We start from the raw sequence: 18962 nt of genomic DNA on the forward strand, positions 1-18962 counted from the left end.
TGTTGCAATCGCCAGCAGCGCAGACTTGGCGTGATTGTGTTAATCCAGCGACACAATAAGCCGGGGTTGAAAAGGATGAGCGTCGATAATGCCTTCAACTGTGTTTCACCTATTGGACCTGTGCCCAGAGAGGTGGCTTAGGAGAGAGGGGTGGCTGGGATTAATATTATTATTATTTCAATAAATAGGTATTTGCGAAGGCTTGCCTTGTCGAAAGGGCTCCTGAGGTGCCAACTCTTTTTTTCTGCTGTGGCAGTTCTGTGTTAGCAAAAACTTCAGAAGAGAATGATTTAGGGGTAGTGATTTCTGACAGCCTCAAAATGGGTGAGCAGTGTGGTCCGGCGCTAGGGAAAGCAAGTAGGATGCTTGGCTGCATAGCTAGAGGTATAACAAGCAGGAAGAGGGAGATTGTGATCCCCCTATATAGAGCACTGGTGAGACCACATTTGGAATTCTGTGTTCAGTTCTGGAGACCTCACCTACAAAAAGATATAGATAAAATTGAACGGGTCCAAAGACGGGCTACAAGAATGGTGGAAAGTCTTAAGCATAAAACCTACCAGGAAAGACTTCATGAACTCAATCTGTATAGTCTGGAGGACAGAAGGGAAAGGGGGGACATGATCTAAACATTTAAATATGTTAAAGGGTTAAATAAGGTTCAGGAGGGAAGTGTTTTTAATAGGAAAGTGAACACAAGAACAAGGGGGCACAATCTGAAGTTAGTTGGGGGAAAGATCAAAAGCAACGTGAGAAAATATTATTTGACTGAAAGAGTAGTAGATCCTTGGAACAAACTTCCAGCAGACGTGGTTGGTAAATCCACAGGAACTGAATGTAAACATGCCTGGGATAAAGATAGATCCATCCTAAGATAAAATACAGGAAATAGTATAAGGGCAGATGGACCATGAGGTCTTTTTCTGCCATCAGTCTTCTATGTTTCTGTGTTGCTAGGACTCGGGTGAAAAGCTGAAAGTTGCAAAAAAAGAGAACAACGCGGGGATCATTTTGTGGAATTTGACAGCATTAGAGAACTTGTGGCATGCGAAGCCATATGAAGCCCCGGAATGCGAAAAACGGCCCAACAGGGAAAAAATGGAAGTTCGGAAAAATGGACTTCCGGTTTGCCTGTTGTGCCCCGGAGTGCGAAAAACTAGCACAATGGGAAAACTGGAAGTCTGAACTTCCATTTTGCCCATTGGGCTGTTTTTTCACTGTCCCAGGCTTTAGTGAGGCGTGTGCTTCGCTATGAAACTGTGTGATCGGTCTTGATAAATTGCCAGGTAAAGCTTGAAAATTTATGTAGAATGTGTAATTCCTTAGCATCAGAGCATGTTAATATAAGGCAACTGGCAGTTGGAACAGAGTTCTTTTCAGGTGGGGAGGGGGAGTAGAATGTCTAAACTCCTTAGTGATCTTAGCATCAGAGTGTGTTAATATAAGGCAATTGACAGTTGGAGCAGATTTCTTTTCATGTGGGGAGGGGGAGTAGAAAGTCTCAACTCCTTAGCATCAGAGCATGTTCATATAATACTGTATAAGAAATATACTCTGTGGCAGTCCTGGCCCTCTGGAACCAACTCCCCCCGGAGATTAGAATTGCCCCTACCCTCCTTGCCTTTCGTAAACTCCTTAAAACCCACCTCTGTCGTCAAGCGTGGGGGAACTGAGAAATCTCCCCCTGCCTATGTAATCCTAGTGCATGATATGACTGTATGTATGTTTTTTATATTGGGGTTCCTTGCTTTTAGATTTTTAAATGTATAATTATTATCTTAGATTTTAATTATTAGATTTGTCAGTATATATTGTTTTTGTCACTGTTGTGAGTCGCCCTGAGTCTGCGGAGAGGGGCGGCATACAAATCTAATAAATAATAATAATAATAATAATAATAATGATCTGAAAGTCATTTCGAAAAATCATTTCTTAGTTAGCACCTAGAAGCCAATAAGAACAAATGTGCCAAATTTCAAGTTTTTAGGCTTTACCGTTCTGGAGATTTTGTGATGAGTGAGTGGTACTAGGCCTTTATATGGATAGTAAACAGAGGTCCAATTAATCGGAAACCATTAATCTATCGGGAATACAGTTAATATAAGGCAACTGGCAGTTGGAACAGAGTTCTTTTCAGGTGGGAAGGTGAGTAAAATGGCGATAGATTTACCTCAGATTTTTTGGCGGTACGTTTACTTCAAGTTTTTGGTTTGGAACAGAAGACATGCCATTTTAGTAAACATCGCCACCTTTTCTATTTCCTATTTCGATCTGCTGGGAGAGCCTCTTTTACTTTATTTATTTTCTTGAGTTTTGTTTTTAAACCCGAACGTTTGAACGAGATCCCGGCCCTGCCTCATGCGGGGCCAATTCAAACGGGGAACGTTGACCTGCCTCCCAATGAACTCTTGTATTTTTCTCTCCCGGGCCGGAACAAGCCCAGGTGAGTTGTCGAGATTCCTGGAGTCCTCAGTCATTTGGTGGCTTGCCAGCCCGGCAGTGTGTGAGTGTGTGAGAGGTGTGTAGTTTCATCCAAAGCCTGCCCTATTTTAGTCATAGGGAAAACTCTTCTTTTAAGAGGCTTGGCCTCCGGAGGTTGAAATCGCGTCGTGTTTTTCCCAAAGAGTTTTCTTTCTGATAAAAGTTTTTTTCCCCCCACCACTGGTCGTTGTCTTCTCCGTTTTGGATGTTCTCAGACGGCCCGTGAAGGCGATGGGAAATGTCGGATTATGGCCTCGGCAGGTGGAAACAGGTACCGTGTGGTTCCAGAGGGTCCTGAAATTTATTTATTTTGTCAAGTAACAAATTGGTGGTATACAAAGTTATAATAATGTTTTATATACATGATACTAGTAAGAGAGAAACATTAGGACGGGTCGGAAGGCTCGCTGGTGCAATTATGCACGCCCTATGTGTGCATAAGAAGGAAGGAAGGAAGGAAAGAAAGAAAAAAGGAAAGAAGAAAGGAAAAAAAGAAAGAAGGAAAGAAAGAAACAAAGAAAGAAAACGGAAAGAAGGAAGGAAGGAAAGAAAGAAAGAAGGGAAAATAGTAGAAAGAGGTAATAATAAATATATAGGTAGGTAAGATATTTATTTTATTTATTTTATTTATTTATTTTTGTCAAGCATGTATTGGTAGTATACAAAGATATAACAATGTTTTATATACATGATACTAGTAAGAGAGAAACATTAGGACAGGGGACGGAAGGCTCGCTGGTGCAATTATGCACGCCCTTTGTGTGCATAAGAAGGAAGGAAGGAAGAAAGGAAAGAAGGAAGGAAGGAAAGAAGGAAGGGAGGGAGGAAGGGAAAATAGTAGAAAGGTAATAAATAAATATCTAGGTAGGTAGGTAAGATATTTATTTATTTTATTTATTTATTTTTGTCAAGCATATAACAATGTTTTATATCCATGATACTAGTAAGAGAGAAATATTAGGACAGGGGACGGAAGGCAGGCTGGTGCACTTATGCACGCCCCTGACTGACCTCTTAGGAATCGGGAGAGGTCAACAGTGGATAGTCTAAGGGTAAAGTTTTGGGGGTTAAGGGATGATACTACAGAGTTAGGTGGTGAGTTCCAGGCATCAACCACTCGGTTACTAAAGTTGTATTTCCTGCAGTCGAGTTCGGAGCAGTTCACTTTGAGTTTGTATCTGTTGTGCGCTCGTGTGTCGTTGTGGTTGATGCTGAAGTAGTCGTTGACAAGAAGGACGTTTTAGCAGATGGTTTTAACCAGGGGTAAAATTTGGTTTATCCTGAGGGTTGGTGTCTACTCCTCTTTCAGTAAAATCATATTTTCTCACGTTGCTTCTGATCTTTCCCCCAACTAACTTCAGATTGTGTCCCCTTGTTCTTGTGTTCACTTTCCTATTGAAAACACTTCCCTCCTGAACCTTATTTAACCCTTGAACATATTTAAATGTTTCGATCATGCCCCCCCCCTTTCCCTTCTGTCCTCCAGACTATACAGATTGAATTCATGAAGCCTTTCCTGATAAGTTTTATGCTTTTATGCTTTTCATAATAAAGACGTTCCTCGGGTTACGACCGTTCAGCAGCTGTTCGAAGTTTGGACGGTGCCGAAAGAAGCAGGTTGTAACTTATAACCCTTGTTTCTGATAGTGGTTTGGATTAATGAATAGAGAGAGGAAGCACTGATTTAAAGTTAAAACTATTTGCCTTCAGGGCAGGGCGCAGGAGGTAAGAGAAAGTGATCTATAGATCCACCCAGGTGTGATCTGCAATCGATTGTTAAGGAAGAAATTGCCTATGCCGGGTGGAGATTTCCAAATTCTCCTATCGATATACACTGCTCAATAAATAAATAAATAAATAAATAAATAAATAAATAAATAAATAAATAAATAAATAAATAAATAAATAAATAAATAAAGGGAACCCTTACTTAAACAATACAAAATAACTCTATCTATCTATCTATCTATCTATCTATCTATCTATCTATCTATCTATCTATCTATCTCTATCTCTATCTCTATCTCTATCTCTATCTATCTATCTATCTTTATCTATCTATCTATCTATCTATCTATCTCTATCTCTATCTATCTATCTATCTTTATCTATCTATCTATCTATCTATCTATCTATCTATCTATCCTCTATCTCTATCTCTATCTATCTATCTATCTATCTTTATCTATCTATCTATCTATCTATCTATCTCTATCTATCTATCTATCTATCTATCTCTATATCTATATCTATATCTATCTATCTTTATCTATCTATCTCTATCTCTATCTCTATCTCTATCTATCTATCTATCTATCTATCTATCTTTATCTATCTATCTATCTATCTATCTTTATCTATCTATCTATCTATCTATCTATCTATCTCTATCTCTATCTATCTATCTATCTATCTATCTTTATCTATCTATCTATCTATCTATCTCTATCTATCTATCTTTATCTATCTATCTATCTATCTATCTATCTATCTATCTATCTATCTATCTATCTATCCTCTATCTCTATCTATCTATCTATCTATCTATCTATCTATCTATCTTTATCTATCTATCTATATCTCTATCTCTATCTCTATCTATATCTATCTATCTTTATCTATCTATCTATATCTCTATCTCTATCTATCTATCTATCTATCTATCTCTCTTTATCTCTCTCTCTCTCTCTTTATCTATCTATCTATCTTTCTTTCTCTATCTATCTATCTATCTATCTATCTATCTATCTTTATCTATCTATCCATCCATCCATCCATTATCTATTTATCTAATTATCATCTAGTTATCATTCTCTCTTTCTCTCTCTCCCCTGTATATATATATATTTGCACACACACACACACATCAATGTTGCTGTAAGGAAGACGGAAATAGTTGCCAAATCCTGCCCTGTTGTTTCATGACCATGCAATTGTTGTTGTTATTGTTATTTTGGAGAATGAGGGAAAGTATCTTTAATAGGCAAGCAACTTTTTACAACCTGGTATAAAAATATATCAGTGTACCCTGTCCATCCTCTTCACACGAAAGCTCAGAAGAAATAACTTTGGAGGAGGAGGAGGAGGAGATAATTGTGCTTTGAATTAAAAAATAACAAACCCAGCTGTTAAAATGGCTCCCTTTAAAAAAGAAATAAATTTTAAAAAAATTCTCTGCTGCATTCGGGCAAAAGAAAGAAAGAAAGAAAGAAAGAAAGAAAAAGGATCATTTAGAAGTTAAAAACATAATTGGAGCGTAATTAAATGGGGAGTGAAGAGGGAACCAATTTTCCTTAACCAACACTTCTCGTTCATTGTCACACATTTGCTGCACACTTTAAAGTGGCACAGGAGGGGGAGTTTTTTGTGTTGTGTATGTGTGTGTGTGTAGGAGCATCACAATGAATTTCAAAACTGAAGAATAACGGGCTATCTTCAATCATAGCATCATAGAGTATCTTCAAGCTCAGCTGCCCCGTGGAACAGAGGGTGGATGTTCTTTCTCCAGTTTGTTTGTGCATTTGTGTATCGGTGTTTTGTGTGTGTGTTTGTGTGTACGTAGGCAGCATTAAAGTCAACGTGGGAGTAACAGAACTTCCTCAATACTAGAATTAACAGAATATCTGCACGCTCCTATCAGCTCAGCTGCCATGTGGCACAGAAGGGGGCACATCCTTTCCCCAGTCTGTTTGTTTGTGTCTTTGTGCCTCGGTGTGTTTGTGTGTGTGTGTAGCAGTAAAGCAAATGCCGGTGCTTTCTTTTTTGCAGGTGGCCTTGCTGGAAATTTGATGCAGGGAATCTATTTTTGGGGTTTGCAGGGTAAAATTAAAGAGGTGGCAAATGCAAGCTTGTGTTGTTGTTGTGTTTGTGTGTGTGTGTGTGTGTGTAGCATTAAAGCGAATGCCAGTACTTTCTTTTTTGCAGGTGGCCTTTCTGGAAATTTGATGCAGGGAGCCTGGCTTTTGTGTGTTGCAGGGTAAAATTAAAGAGGTGGCAAATGCAAGCTTGTGTTGTTGTTGTTGTTGTTGTGTTTGTGTGCATGTGTGTAGCATTAAAGCGAATGTCAGTGCTTTCTTTCTGGAAATCGATGAGAAGAGTCTAGCTTTGGGTTTTGCAGGGAAAAAAATTAAGAGGTAGCAAAGGCAAGCTTGCATTTTTATTGTTGTGGTTGTTGTCGTTGGTGTGTGTGTGTGTGTGTGTGTGTGTGTGAAGAAGCTGAACAAGCTTTCCTGTTAACATCAGAGGCTGTTTCCTTCCCTGGCGCTGGAACTAAAGGGAACATGGGTAATTTTGGCATTCCTCAATTTTTTTTAAAAAAAACCTGATTTTAATTCGAAAACCACACCAGTCTGTTTCTTAGAATCCTGATTCTAGGCATTTGTGAGTCTTTGCAAAAGATGTTGTTCGTTGCGGGTTCCACCCTACCCCGGCGTGCCAACTTTCCATCTGAACTTTAACATTTTAACCTTGTTTTTTTAATTCTGTTTTTAAGTGTGCTTTCGGCCTCGTCTTTAATATTTTTTTTCTGTGTTTGCAAACCCACCCAAAGGCAACTTAGGTTAGATGAGCAGTGTAGAAATTCAATAAGTAAATCAATCCGCCCCGAATGGTAGTTAATTTGTGGCTTAGAGATATATATATATATATATCTTGTTATTGTCAGCAGTAACAGAGTTGGAAGGGACCTTGGAGGTCATCTAGTCAAACCCCTGCTCACGCAGGAGATCTATACTGGGGATTTGAACTGCCGAAGTACTGACCTTTCTTTTTTTTAAAAAATGCTTTATTTATTCATGTTTTCATTTTTAAACCGTCACAGTAATTTTACATAGATCAATCAATCTGATCTCTTATATTTATCAAATCTACTTTGCCTTTTTTATTTACATAGTTCCGTTTTTCATACGTTCTTTCACATTATATCACATTGGTTTAATTTTATTTTCGATCCAATCATAGCATTTCTCCCAAGTTTCGTAATATTCTGAGTTGTTTAATCCCTTGATCTCCATGGTCAGCTTATCCATTTCTGCACATCTGTAAATTTTATCTATATTTTCTGGTGCCGCTGCGTTATTTTTCCAATATCGCAGCAGAGCAAACCTTTGCAGCCGTTATTATATTGCTTATTAAATATTGAATTTGGGTTTTTTTCTATTTCCAGGTTTTACATAGAAACATAGAAACATAGAAGACTGACAGCAGAAAAAGACCTCATGGTCCATCTAGTCTGCCCTTATACTATTTCCTGTATTTTATCTTACAATGGATATATGTTTATCCCAGGCATGTTTAGATTCAGTTACTGTGGATTGACCAACCACGTCTGTTGGAAGTTTGTTCCAAGGATCTACTACTCTTTCAGTGAAATAATATTTTCTCACGTTGCTTTTGATCTTTCCCCCAACTAACTTCAGATTGTGTCCCCTTGTTCTTGTGTTCACTTTCCTATTGCTTGTACTCCGTGGCTTATTAACTGGCAGTTCTAATGTCCTGATACACAAAGTTGGCTCAGAACTACACAGTACACCAAGCCAAAATAAACTACAATTACATAGTTTAGGGCAGTGATGGGCAACCTTTTGAGCTTGGTGTGTCAAAATTCGCCAAAAAAACGAGCATAACTCGGGTGGTGTGTCACCTTGAGAAAAAAAACATAATTTTGTGATATTTATAGTTTAAATAACAAATATGTATAATTATTTAACTTTTTTTTAAAAAACATTCAGGGGTAAATTCTAGTTACATCTCTATTATCTCCTGTAACCATCTTTGTATAATTTTCCAGAATGTACCAACCTTTCTGATCAATAAACTCAGTGTCTAAGCCATTGAGTTACCTGGTCATCCCGATAAGTAAATTCAATAAGTAAATAAGTCAGTAAATTCGATAAGTAAATCAATCCGCCACGGATGCTAGTTAATTTGTGGCTTAAAGTAAAAGATTCCTAAAAGATCCCTAGCCGGTTTGCCTGAAGTCACATTTTTGTGGCATACGGCAACCCAGGTAAATAACTCTCTGCAACTTGTGCTAATCGCTTAAAAGTGCCCTTTTAAAAAAAAATCATTTCTAAAAAGTGTGGTTTGTGCAGGGTGGAAACGGAAGTGACAAAGTCAGCAGGCCAGAGAGAGGGGGCATTACAAAAGGAGGTGTTGTGAGATGATTTTGAGGTGCACACAATTTATTTATTTATTGGATTTGTATGCCACCCCCCTCCGTAGACTCGGGGCGGCTAACAACAGTGGTAAAAACAACACGCGACAATCCAAAACTAAAACAGCTAAAATCCCTTATTTTAAAACCAATCATACATACAAACACACTATACATAAATTGTAGAATCCTAGGGGGAAAGAATATCTCAGTTCCCCCATGCCTGACGGCAGAGGTGGGTTTTAAGGAGCTTACGAAAGGCAAGAAGGGTGGGGGCTATTCTAATCTCTGGGGGGAGTTGCTTCCAGAGGGCCGGGGCCACCACAGAGAAGGCTCTTCCCCTGGGTCCCGCCAAATGACATTGTTTAGTTGACGGGACCCGGAGAAGGCCAACTCTGTGGGCCCTACCTGGTCGCTGGGGTTCGTGTGGCAGAAGGCGGTCCCGGAGATAATCTGGTCCAGTGCTACCTGGGGCTACCGCAAAGGCAGGTGGGCACATTTTATTTATTTATTTTTATTTATTTATGTTGTCCAGTACACAATAATACACAATGGAGGTTATAGAGGATATAGTAGAGAAGAAATACGAGATATGGGAGAGACTATAGGACAGGGGACGGAAGGCACTCTAGTGCGCTTATGCACACCCCTTACTGACCCTTAGGAATCTGGAGAGGTCAACTGTGGATAGTCTAAGGGTAAAATGTTGCGGGTTAGGGGATGACACTAATGCGTTCCACGCTTCGACAACCCGATTACTAAAGTCGTATTTTTTTACAGTCAAGTTTGGAGCGGTTAATATTAAGCTTGAATCTGTCGCGTGCTCTTGTGTTGTTGTGGTTGAAGCTGAAGTAGTCTTTGACAGGGAGGACGCTGCAGCATACGATCTTGTGGGCAATACTTAGATCATGTTTAAGGCGTCGTCTAATAAATGAACCGGTAAATAAGAAGAAGGGGTTAGAAATGGTCAGTCCTCTACATACACTTTGCAAAGTTTCGAGCCGTCGATACCGTCAAGGCAGGGCACGCAACAATTCACACCACTCGGTCCTCTCTCTTTTTTTAGCCACTTCTTCATTTGGGTCAGCTGTGTGTCACTTTTTCAATCATAATCCCTGTTTCCTGTGTGCTTTTTTGTGTGTGTGTGTGTCGTCAAATTCTATTTCAGTTTGAAATGCTCTTGAGAATTAGGGCTCTGTTTCTTTTCCTAGGTAACCGAATCTGTTTCTCTCTCGAAAAAGAATGATCAGAAACAACCAGGTTTGATTTGGTAGCTTAATGAGCCACGAAAGGAAAAACACCAGTTAATTTTCAGCCTGACCTTGCTAATGGCTGAAGGAAGGAAGGAAGCAAGGAAGGAAGGAGAAAGAAGTAAGAGAAAGAAGAAAGAAAGAAAGAAAGAAGAAAAAAGGAGAAAGAAAGAAGAGAAAGAAAAATAGAAGAAAAGGAAGGAAAGAAGGAAGGAGATGGAGAAGGAAGGAAGTTGGAGAAGGAAGGAAGGAAAAACAGGAAGGGACAAATTAGGTAGAAGAAAGCAGGAATGAGGGAGGGAAGGGAGAAGAAAATGGAAAGAAGGAAGGGTGGAAAGGGAAAAAAGTTAGAGAAAGAACGAAGTAAAGTAGGAAAGAAGGAAAGAGAAGGAAGGAAGGCTGGAAAAGGGAAGAAGGAAGAAAGTAAGGGAAGGAAGGTAGGAAAGAAGGAAGGAAGGCTGGAAAGAAGGGAAGAAGGAAGGAAAGAAGGAAGGATAGAGAAGGAAAAGAAAGAAGAAAAGGAAGCTACCTTTAGATAGAAATAACAGGATCGCGTAAAGCCGAATTCTGCAGTTGCTCAGATTTAAGTAGCTGTTGGCATAATCACATTTCTTTCTCTCCAAGGGGTTATTGATTGTTGCTTAATTCTTATCAACCTTCAAAACCTTGAAGAGTTTCAGCCAAAATGTTTAAAAAAGACTTTTATTTTGTTAAACCAGCCAGCTAACCCTGGCTGCTTCCAATGGCTCATTTTCCCATCTGTATCCCAAATGAAAATACAGTACACATCTTCTATATACTCCCAAAAAACATTCCTCAGGCAGGGCCGCTCCAGAATAAATATTGTACATTGTTTTAAAATCTTGGGTTTGTTACGGAACAGTCTTTTTTTTTTTAAAGGTATCTTTATTAAATATATATACGTTAAAAATGCAACAGAGATAAATATAAATATAATACATGGCATATCAGTCATTGTATTGTGACAGAAATAGAAGAAAAGAGAGAAACTGTCTTATTTCGGGAAAGGAATGGGCTTCTCTTTTGAAGTGAGCACGTCTGTCAAAGAATTGGGTTTTATATCCGGAGATCGTGTCAGATAAACCAACAGTCAAAGCAAGAACAAGGGGACACAATCTGAAGTTAGTTGGGGGAAAGATCAAAAGCAACGTGAGAAAATATTATTTCACTGAAAGAGTAGTAGATGCTTGGAACAAACTTCCAGCAGACGTGGTTGGTCAATCCACAGTAACTGAATTTAAACATGCCTGGGATAAACATATATCCATCCTAAGATAAAATACAGAAAATAGTATAAGGGCAGACTAGATGGACCATGAGGTCTTTTTTTGCCATCAGTCTTCTATGTTTCTATGTTTCTAAGCACTTCTCATTGGGTGTGGTCTACCGTAAAGCCCCTCTCTATTTATTTTATTTATTTATTAAATTTGTATATGCTGCCCCTCCCCGTAGACTCGGGGCGGCTCACAACAGTAATAGAAAAAACAATGTACAATGGCATTCCTTTAGCATCCCGGAAGACAAAAAAAGTCCTTTGCATCCAGGTCTCAAGTTTGATGGATGGAACTTCTCTGCCTTGCCTGTTGAATTTATTAGCTTGTCTGAATTTAAATAGGGGGTTGGACTAGAAGACCTCCAGGGTCCCTTCCGACTCGGTTATTCTGTTATTACCTTTGCAATTTAAATTTGGCTTGTCTGAATTTAGCCTGAGCAAGGGGTTGGACTAGAGGACCTCTAAGGTCCCTTCCGACTCGGTTATTCTGTTATTAGCTTGTGGGATTTCGCTCCGTCTGAATTTAGCCTGGGGGATTTCGCTTGTCTGCCTACCTGTTGCCTTCGCACATAGAAACATAGAAACATAGAAGTCTGACGGCAGAAAAAGACCTCATGGTCCATCTAGTCTGCCCTTATACTATTTCCTGTATTTTATCTTAGGATGGATATATGTTTATCCCAGGCATGTTTAAATTCAGTTACTGTGGATTTATCTACCACGTCTGCTGGAAGTTTGTTCCAAGGATCTACTACTCTTTCAGTAAAATAATATTTTCTCATGTTGCTTTTGATCTTTCCCCCAACTAACTTCAGATTGTGTCCCCTTGTTCTTGTGTTCACTTTCCTATTAAAAACACTTCCCTCCTGAACCTTATTTAACCCTTTAATATATTTAAATGGTTCGATCATGTCCCCCCTTTTCCTTCTGTCCTCCAGACTATACAGATTGAGTTCATGAAGTCTTTCCTGATACGTTTTATGCTTAAGACCTTCCACCATTCTTGTAGCCCGTCTTTGGACCCCTTCAATTTTGTCAGTATCTTTTTGTAGGTGAGGTCTCCAGAACTGAACACAGTATTCCGAATGGGGTCTCACCAGCGTTCTATATAGCGGGATCATAATCTCCCTCTTCCTGCTTGTTATACCTCTAGCTATGCAGCCAAGCATCCTACTTGCTTTCCCTACCGCCTGACTGCACTGTTCACCCATTTTGAGACTGTCAGAAATCAATACCCCTAAATCCTTTTCTTTTGAAAGTATTTGCTAACACAGAACTGCCGATACAATACTCAGATTGAGGATTCCTTTTCCCCAAGTGCATTATTTTACATTTGGAAACGTTAAACTGCAGTTTCCATTGCTTTGACCATTTATCTAGTAAAGCTAAATCATTTACCATATTACAGACCCCTCCAGGAATATCAACCCTATTGCACACTTTAGAGTCATCGGCATGCGGGTTCTGACTTCCTAGCGTCAGCAGACCATGGTTGGCTGGGGAATTCTGGGAGTCGACCGGTCTTAAACCTGCCAAGGAGCAGAATCTCTGCTTTAAGCAAATGTCCTATAGATTATTTTTGTTCTTGCTGCTTTAAACCAGGACCAAGAGATTTCTAGCTGGAATTTTGATGGATTTTTCCCCTCCTGTCTCTGTCTCTGTATAGGCTGTTCAGCCTGACCTTGAAGAAGCTCATCATGTTGAAAGAAATGGATAAAGATCTCAGCTCGGTGGTGATTGCCGTCAAGCTGCAGGTAGGAACGAGGACGTGGCAACTACACGGTGGCCTTAAGAGCCACCGAAGTTACTCACTCTGGGTGCGCTTAAGACTAATCTGCTCCAAAGAGGAAAATAACAATAGCATTTAGACTTCTATACTCCTTCAGAGGGGTTTGCAGCCTTCTCTAAGCGGTCTACAGAGTCAGCCCCTTGCCCCCAGCAGTCTGCATCTTCAGAAGGACAGAAGGCTGTGTCAACGTTGAGCCGGTCAGGATCAAACTCCTGGCAGTGGGAAGAGTTAGCCCGCAATACTGCATTCTAAAAGGAAGGGGACGGAAGAAGAGGGGAGGGAAAGAGAGGAAAAGAGAGGAAAAAGAGAAGAAAGGAAAAGAGGAAAAGGAGAGGAGAGGAAAGGAAGAAGGGGGATGGAAAGGAAAGAAGAGAGGAAAGGAAAAGAGAGGAAAAAAGAGAAAAGGAAAGGAAAGGAGAGGAAAAAGGAAAGAAGAGAGAAAAGGAAAGGAAAAGAAAGGAAAAGGAGAGGAAAGGAAAGGAAGAGAAGAAGAGGGAAGGAAAAGAGAGAAGAGAGGAAAGGAAAGGAGGAAGAGGGAAGGAAAAGAGGAAAAAGAGGAAAAAGGGAGGAAAGGAAAAGAGAGGAAAGGAAAAGGAGAGGAGAGGAGAGGAAAGGAAGAAGGGGGATGGAAAGGAAAGAAGAGAGGAAAGGAAAAGGAGAGGAAAAGAGAGGAAAAAAGGAGGAAAGGAAAAGAGAGGAAAGGAAAAGAGGAAAAGGAGAGGAGAGGAAAGGAAGAAGGGGGATGGAAAGGAAAGAAGAGAGGAAAGGAAAAGAGAGGAAAAAAGAGAAAAGGAAAGGAGAGGAAAAAGGAAAGAAGAGAGAAAAGGAAAGGAAAAGAAAGGAAAAGGAGAGGAAAGGAAAGGAAGAGAAGAAGAGGGAAGGAAAAGAGAGAAGAGAGGAAAGGAAAGGAGGAAGAGGGAAGGAAAAGAGGAAAAAGGGAGGAAAGGAAAAGAGGAAAAGGAGAGGAGAGGAGAGGAAAGGAAGAAGGGGGATGGAAAGGAAAGAAGAGAGGAAAGGAAAAGAGAGGAAAAAAGAGAAAAGGAAAGGAAGAAGAGGGAAGGAAAGGAGAGGAAAAAGAGAGGAAAAAGGGAGGAAAGGAAAGGAAAAGAAGAAGGTGGGACAGAAAGGAAAGAAGAGAGGAAAGGAAAGGAAAAGAGAGGAAAGGAAAAGAGGAAAAGGAGAGGAGAGGAAAGGAAGAAGGGGGATGGAAAGGAAAGAAGAGAGGAAAGGAAAAGAGAGGAAAAAGAGAAAAGGAAAGGAAGAAGAGGGAAGGAAAGGAGAGGAAAAAGAGAGGAAAAAGGGAGGAAAGGAAAGGAAAAGAAGAAGGTGGGACAGAAAGGAAAGAAGAGAGGAAAGGAAAGGAAAAGGAGAGGAAAGGAAAAGAAAAAGAGAGGAAAGAAAAGAAGAGGAAAAAGAGAGGAAAGGAAAGGAGGAAGAAGAAAGGAAGTACGGGCAGACAATAGCAATAGCACTTAGACATACATGCATATATACACTGCTGAAAAAAATCAAGGGAACCCTCAAAGAACCCATCCTAGTTCTAAAAGAATGAAATATGCACATGGAATCCTCTGTTCTGTACAAAGTTGAATGTGCACAACAGCAGGTGAAATTGATGGTCAATCAGTGTTGCCTCCTAAGGGGACAGTTTGATTCCACGGCTGGCGACCTTGAAGTGTGGGGTCTGTCTGGGGCCTCCAGTTGGCCTCTTTGCGGTGCCAAATGTCCCTCCCCAAAACCTCCCTTAACCTTCCAGGGCCTTCCTTCCTTCCTTCCTTCCTTCCTTCCTTCCTTCCTTCCTTCCTTTTCCTTCTTTCTCTCTCTCTCTTTCTCTCACTTTCTTTTCCTTCCTTCCCTTTCTCTCCCCTCCTTCCTTCCTTCCTTCCTTCCTTCTTTTTCTTTCTTTCTTTCTTTCTCTCTCTCTCTCTCTTTTCCTTTCTTCCCTTTCTCTCCCCTCCTTCCTTCCTTCCCTCCTTCCCTCCCTCCCTCCACCCGTTATCCCACTCCGATCCGGCCTCGGCTTTTTTTCCCAATCCGACAAAACTGACCCAGGCGCCTCTTGCAGGGTTCGAAGCGCATCCTGAGGTCCAACGAGATCGTCTTGCCCATCAGTGGGCTGGTAGAAACGGAACTCCAGCTGACCTTCTCCCTGCAGGTAAGCGCCCTGTGGCGGCATTCCGGCCCTTCGGAAAAACAGGGGGAGTTAAAAAACGCGCCGATAAAAGGAAGAATATCGGTAGCTCGGGGTTGCGGCGAGGGGGTCCCTGGTGCTCGCTGGGCTGGGTGGTTCACCGGCAGGTGTTTCATGGCCCAACAGATGTAATATCACCAGTGCTGAAAGAACGGAAAAAACACCTTCCGTGTGTGTGTGTGTGTATAGGGGTGGGATTGTAGGGCTAGATATATACTTTCTGGTGAGAGCAGGCGGCAAAACTTCATTTTCAATGTGTGCCAGTGTGCTCACAGTAAAAAAAATGACAATAAAACTCCTCTCCTCTCTTCCCCTCCCCTCCCCTGTACTCTCCTCTCTTCCCTTCCCTTCCCTTTCTTTCTCTTTTCCCTTCTGGTTTCTTCCCTCTTTCCTCTCTTCTGGTCTGGTGTTATTTCTCTTCTCTTCTCTTCTGGTTTCTTCCCTCTTTCCTCTCTTCTGGTTTCTCTCCCCTCGTTTGGTCTCTTTTTTCCTCTCCTCTCTTTTTATCTTTCCTTCCCCCTTCCTTCCTTCCCTCCTTCCTTCCCGCAGTACCCCCACTTCCTGAAGCGAGACGCCAACAAACTGCAGATCATGTTACAGAGGAGGAAGCGATACAAAAACCGGACTTTCCTGGGCTACAAAACCTTGGCCGTGGGCCTGATCAACATGGCCGAGGTAAGGACCACCTGTCTCTCCCTCCCTCCATCCCCCCCTCCCTCTCTTTCTTGGCATTTTGCTGGTGGGGTTGTGAAACTTCCACGCACACACCTGACACCCCCCCCTCCCGTGGTCATTTGTCCTTCCGTTCCCCGTTGGCAGGTGATGCAGCACCCGAGCGAGGGGGCCCTGGTCTTGGGGCTGCACAACAACGTGAAGGACGTCTCCGTCCCGGTGGCCGAAATCAAGATCTACTCCCTTTCCAGCCAGCCCATCGACCACGAAGGACTCAAGTCCAAATCATCAGGTGCGGGAAGTCCTCCATTTACGGCCTATGCCTTTAGCGGCCGTTCGGAGCTGCGACAGTGCCGGACAGTAGTATTCTCATCAGCGTCCTTCACACTTACAACCTCACACTTAGAACACAAAGGTTGTGTGTATTGTCATTCCATTTCCCTTGAGAATTAGAAACATAGAAACATGCTAATGGAGTCTGGAGGACAGAAGGGAAAGGGGGGACACGATCGAAACATTTAAATATATTAAAGGGTTAAATAAGGTCCAGGAGGGAAGTGTTTTTAATAGGAAAGTGAACACAAGAACAAGGGGACACAATCTGAAGTTAGTTGGGGGAAAGATCAGAAGCAACATGAGAAAATATTATTTGACTGAAAGAGTAGGAGATGCTTGGAAGAAACTTCCAGCAGATGTGGTTGATAAATCCACAGTAACTGAATTGAAACATGCCTGGGATAAACATAGATCCATCCTAAGATAAAATACAGGAAATAGTTTAAGGGCAGACTAGATGGACCAGGAGGTCTTTTTCTACTGTCTATTTTCTATGTTTCTAATGGCTCTATATGGTCTAGGAAGGAAGGGAGGGAGGGAGAAAGAAAGAAAAAGAAAGAAAGAAAAGGCAGGGAAGGAAGGAAAGAAGAAGAAAGAAGAAAGAGAGAATAAATGAGAAAAAAAGAAAGAAGAAAATGAAAAGAGAAAAAAATAAATAGAAGAAGAAAGAAAAGGAAGCAAGGAAGAAGAAAGAAAAAGAAAGGAAGAACTAAGAAAGGAAAGGAAAAAGAAAGGAAGGAGAAAGAAAAAGAAAGGAAGAAGAAAGAGAAAGGAAAGGAAAAAGAAAGTAAGAAGAGAAAGAAATAGAAGAAGAAAGAAAAGGAAGGAATGAAAAAGAAAGAAAGAGAAAGGAAGAAGAAAGAAAGGAAAGGAAAAAGAAAGTAAGGAGAAAGAAATAAAAGAAGAAAGAAAAGGAAAGAAAGACGGAGGATAGAGAAAGAAGGAAGGAAGGAAGTTGGAGAAGGAAGGAAGCAAAAACAGGAAGGGAGGAATTTGAACAAAAAAAGGAATGAGGGAGGGAAGAGAAGAAAATGGAAAGAAGTGTGTGTGTGTGTGTGTGTGTGTGTGTGTGTGTGTGTGTGTGTGAGAGAGAGAGAGAGAGAGAGAGAGAGAGAGAGAGAGACGGTGGCCATTCGCAACTTTCCTAGCTGGTTTTCAAACAACGGGGAGAGGTTGGAAGCAGGATTCATTTTAACAAACGCCGGCTCGGCTTCACTGCCGCCACGGTTTGCTTGGCAAAAGAGACGGCAAAAAACTCCAGCCAGGCACGGAAAACCTTCTTGACCATCTGGCTTCCTTCCCAGATCGCTCCCCTGACATCGACAACTACTCGGAGGAGGAAGAGGAGAGCTTCTCGTCCGAGCAAGAAGGGAGCGACGACCCCTTGCACGGACAGGTGAGTCCAGCGTCCTTCTTGCCGGGATGGAAACGTCACCAAGGAGGTGGACTTTCCACAGAGTGTATTCAGGCTACATGTCCAGGTTACATTACCGGACTCCATAGTGTCATCCCCAAACCCCCAAGACTTTACCCTTAGATTATCCACGGTTGACCTCTCCAGATTCCTAAGAGGTCAGTAAGGGGCGAGTACAAGTGCCCTAGAGTGCCTTCCGTCCCCTGTCCTACTGCTCTCCTATATCTCCTGTACCTTTCTTCTATTCCTATATCTCTTCTTCTATTCTTTCATTGATATGTTCTATTACTATACCTTCTTTTCTGTTCTTTCTTAGATATATTATGAGTATCTCCTCTATAACCTTCATCATGTATTTTACTATGTGTATATAGATATATACCCACTAAAACCCTCATTGTGTATTGGACAAAATAAATAAATAATAAATAAATAAAGAGTCCGAGTCAAAGTTGTTGTTCACTGCAGACCAGGTCTTATATTTTCGGGGGGAAAACACAGGAGCAGTGAAAATTCTGACCCCCAAATGGGGTGGTGTGTCACCTTCAGTGCTTGAATCCTGCAACGGCGTCTCCGTTTTTCTCCCGGCAGGATTTGTTCTACGAAGAGGACGATCTTAGGAAGGTGAAAAAGCCCAGAAGGAAACTCACCTCCGCTTCTGCAATCACTCGGGTGAGTCAGGTGGGATGTGTCGTAGCAACAGCCCTTAAGGCTCGTTTTACCCCTTCGCTTTACAGCCCTCGCTTAAGTGGTTTATAGACTTGGTGTATGGCCCTAACAATCTGGGTCCTGGTTTTGCTGACCATGGGAGGCTGAGTCAACCTTTGAGCCGGTCAGGATCGAACTCCTGGCAGCCTGCAGTATTGCATTCTAGCCACAGGGAGGGAGGGAAGGAAGGAAGGAGAGGGAGGAGAGGGAGGGGGAAAAGAGGTACAGCTAATTGTAATGGAGGGAGGGAGGAAAAGAAAGGAAGGAGAAAAGAAGGAAGGGAAGGAGGGAGGGAGGAGAGAAGAAAGAAAGGGAAGAGAAAGAGGGAGAGAGGGAGGAGGGAAAGAAGGAAGGAACAACGGAAGGAAAGAAGGAAGGAAGGAGAGGGAGGGGGAAAGAGGTACAGCTAGATGTAATGGAGGGACGGAAGGAAGGAAGGAACAACGGAAGGAAAGAAGGAAGGAAAGAGAGGGAGGAGAGGGAGGGGGAAAAGAGGTAGAGCTAGTTGTGATGGAGGGAGGGAGGAAAGAAGGAAGGAAGGAAGGAACAACAGAAGGAAAGGAGAAAAGAAGGAAAGGGAAAGAAAGAGAAAGGAAGGGAAAGAGAGGGAAGGAGGGTGGAAGGAAGGCAAAAAGAACAGAAGGGAAGGAGGGAGAGAGGAAGAAAAAAGGAA

At 41.6% G+C, this 18962-nt stretch overlaps 1 protein-coding gene across 3 annotated transcripts in view; it reads left to right on the plus strand.

Annotated features, from left to right (window-relative positions):
* PACS1 (phosphofurin acidic cluster sorting protein 1) overlaps positions 1-18962 on the plus strand; it is a 79915-nt gene that overhangs the window by 25664 nt on the left and 35289 nt on the right. For 2 of the 3 annotated variants that reach the window (XM_070766451.1, XM_070766450.1), the window contains exons 2-7: positions 12846-12933; positions 15034-15123; positions 15709-15834; positions 15979-16123; positions 17472-17563; positions 18173-18253. In XM_070766451.1, the coding sequence (XP_070622552.1) occupies positions 12846-12933; positions 15034-15123; positions 15709-15834; positions 15979-16123; positions 17472-17563; positions 18173-18253 (622 nt within the window). Of the gene's footprint in view, positions 1-2662; positions 2753-12845; positions 12934-15033; positions 15124-15708; positions 15835-15978; positions 16124-17471; positions 17564-18172; positions 18254-18962 lie in introns of those variants that run through there. The other variant, XM_070766452.1, reaches the window with a different exon arrangement.

This window comes from Erythrolamprus reginae, chromosome 13 (assembly GCF_031021105.1).
Source record: "Erythrolamprus reginae isolate rEryReg1 chromosome 13, rEryReg1.hap1, whole genome shotgun sequence".
In the NCBI taxonomy this organism is placed as follows: domain Eukaryota; kingdom Metazoa; phylum Chordata; class Lepidosauria; order Squamata; family Dipsadidae; genus Erythrolamprus; species Erythrolamprus reginae.